At 40.0% G+C, this 1,995-nt stretch overlaps 1 protein-coding gene across 1 annotated transcript; it reads left to right on the forward strand.

Annotated features, from left to right (window-relative positions):
* The first annotated feature begins 607 nt into the window (after nt 1-607).
* Nucleotides 608-1,471, forward strand: LOC129743498 (uncharacterized). The gene has a single exon (XM_055735529.1). It carries the CDS (start codon nt 608-610, stop codon nt 1,469-1,471), a length of 864 nt encoding a protein of 287 aa, XP_055591504.1.
* The last annotated feature ends 524 nt before the right edge of the window (nt 1,472-1,995 follow it).

Below are 1,995 nucleotides of genomic sequence, written 5' to 3' on the forward strand. Positions count from 1 at the left end.
TGAGTGGTAAAAGTAATTTGGCAGACGCCCTTTCCCGACTTATTAATCACTCACAAAATGCTACTCCGTTCGATGAAAATGACGAAAATCACTTCTTGTATAGTCTGGATACTGGAATAATGAACATCACATGGGAGAATATCGAAACAGCATCTGAAAAAGATAAGGACCTTGAGTTGTTACGATCTGCATTTAAATTGAAGAAATGGCCGAAAGAGTTACGAAAATATGAAGCACAGCGTAATTACATTCACATAATTGGGGCTTTATGTTTCAAAGGTGATAAATCAATCTTGCCTCACGCGTTACGAAGAAAAGCATTGGAACATGCTCACGAAGGGCATGTGGGCGAAGCTGCGATGAAGAAAATCATGCGCGATCATTTCTGGTGGCCGGGGATTTCAGTCGAGACTGTTAAATTCGTTAAGAACTGCGAAACTTGTGCTGCATTATCACGAAAAAACCCCCCATACCACTATCCCCCCGAGAAATGCCGGAAGGGCCTTGGGAAGTAATTCAAATTGACTTCTTGGCGGTCCCAAATTGTGGCTCTGGTGAATTTTTGGTGGTTGTGGACACCTTTTCTCGGTACCTTTCGGTTCTTGAAATGCGTCAAACTGATGCTGACAGTACAAACGCAGCACTGTGCGAGATCTTCAAACGTTGGGGCTGTCCGCTTATCTTACAGAGCGATAATGGGCCACCATTCCAAAGTACGAATTTTATCAAGTTTTGGGAAGATCGGGGAGTAAGAGTCAAGAAATCAATCCCTTTGAGTCCGCAGTCTAATGGAGCCGTCGAAAGACAGAACCAGGGCATCATTAAATGTCTAGCGGCCTCCAAAATTGAGGGGACAAACTGGAAACTTGCACTAAATTCGTATGTTCACAATCACAACACTCTTGTTCCCCATTCTCGTCTTGGGGTGACCCCCTTCGAATTGATGGTTGGCTGGAAATATAGAGGTACATTCCCCAGCTTGTGGAGTCAAACAAACTTAGATCTCGAGGATATCCGTGAGCGCGATAAAACAGCAAAACTCATTAGTAAACAATCCGCAGATGCCTCACACAGAGCAACAGAGTCTGACATCACCGAAGGAGACACTGTTTTGTTAGCCCAATATCGGAAGTCGAAAACAGACCCGATTTTTTCGTCTGAGCGTTTTAAAGTGGTTAAACGCCAGGGGGCAAAAGTAGTTATAATCAGCCCAGCCGGCGTACAGTATTCTCGAAACGTCCAGGACGTCAAAAAAGCTCCTATAGCAAATGACTCGATTCTCCAGCCCGGTAACACATCACCAGAAATTGACGATGGATCCTTGATGCTGTCAGATGCAAACACAACCAACGAATTACCTTCGCCTTCTGAGCTCAGAGATGGATCAAATGCCTCCAGATTTCGGGATAGATCTGCTGTTAAAAAGCCCGCTCGGTTCGACGACAATTATGTGTATGTGCTGTTTGATTGATGCGTCCAAATTTGCAATCTTCTTGCTGCTATTAATCAGTCCAAATACTACAAAAGAAGAAATAATTCGAAGAAATTACTGATTGATTTTACCTATTCTATTCTGCGACAACTGCGAAGACGGAACCTGACATTCCAAACAAAGATTCTTATAAGATATGATAAAAGAGAATGATGAAAAACATCTGGCGAAATGAACTGTGGTAGTAAGTGCACTGAAAAAAATTCAATTTGAATTTTTCTAAAGTTTTTTCTTCTATTTTAGCAAAATTCTGTGTACATCATTTTATGAAAACACATGTCTCAGCCATTATATCAATTCGAAAAATATCACCTAGACTGAAGTTACGTTTTAACTCGATTACCATTGTAATACCATGAAAAGAATAACTTCTCTGAATAAAAAAAAAAGTAAAAAAAATATATATATATATGAAAATTATCACTAAAAGTTTAATGTCAAATTTGAAAAATGATGATTTTCTTGTTTCAAGTCGATATATGTTGGGAAAGAATAAAATTAAT

Source organism: Uranotaenia lowii, chromosome 2, assembly GCF_029784155.1.
Source record: "Uranotaenia lowii strain MFRU-FL chromosome 2, ASM2978415v1, whole genome shotgun sequence".
Taxonomy (NCBI): Eukaryota; Metazoa; Arthropoda; class Insecta; order Diptera; family Culicidae; genus Uranotaenia; species Uranotaenia lowii.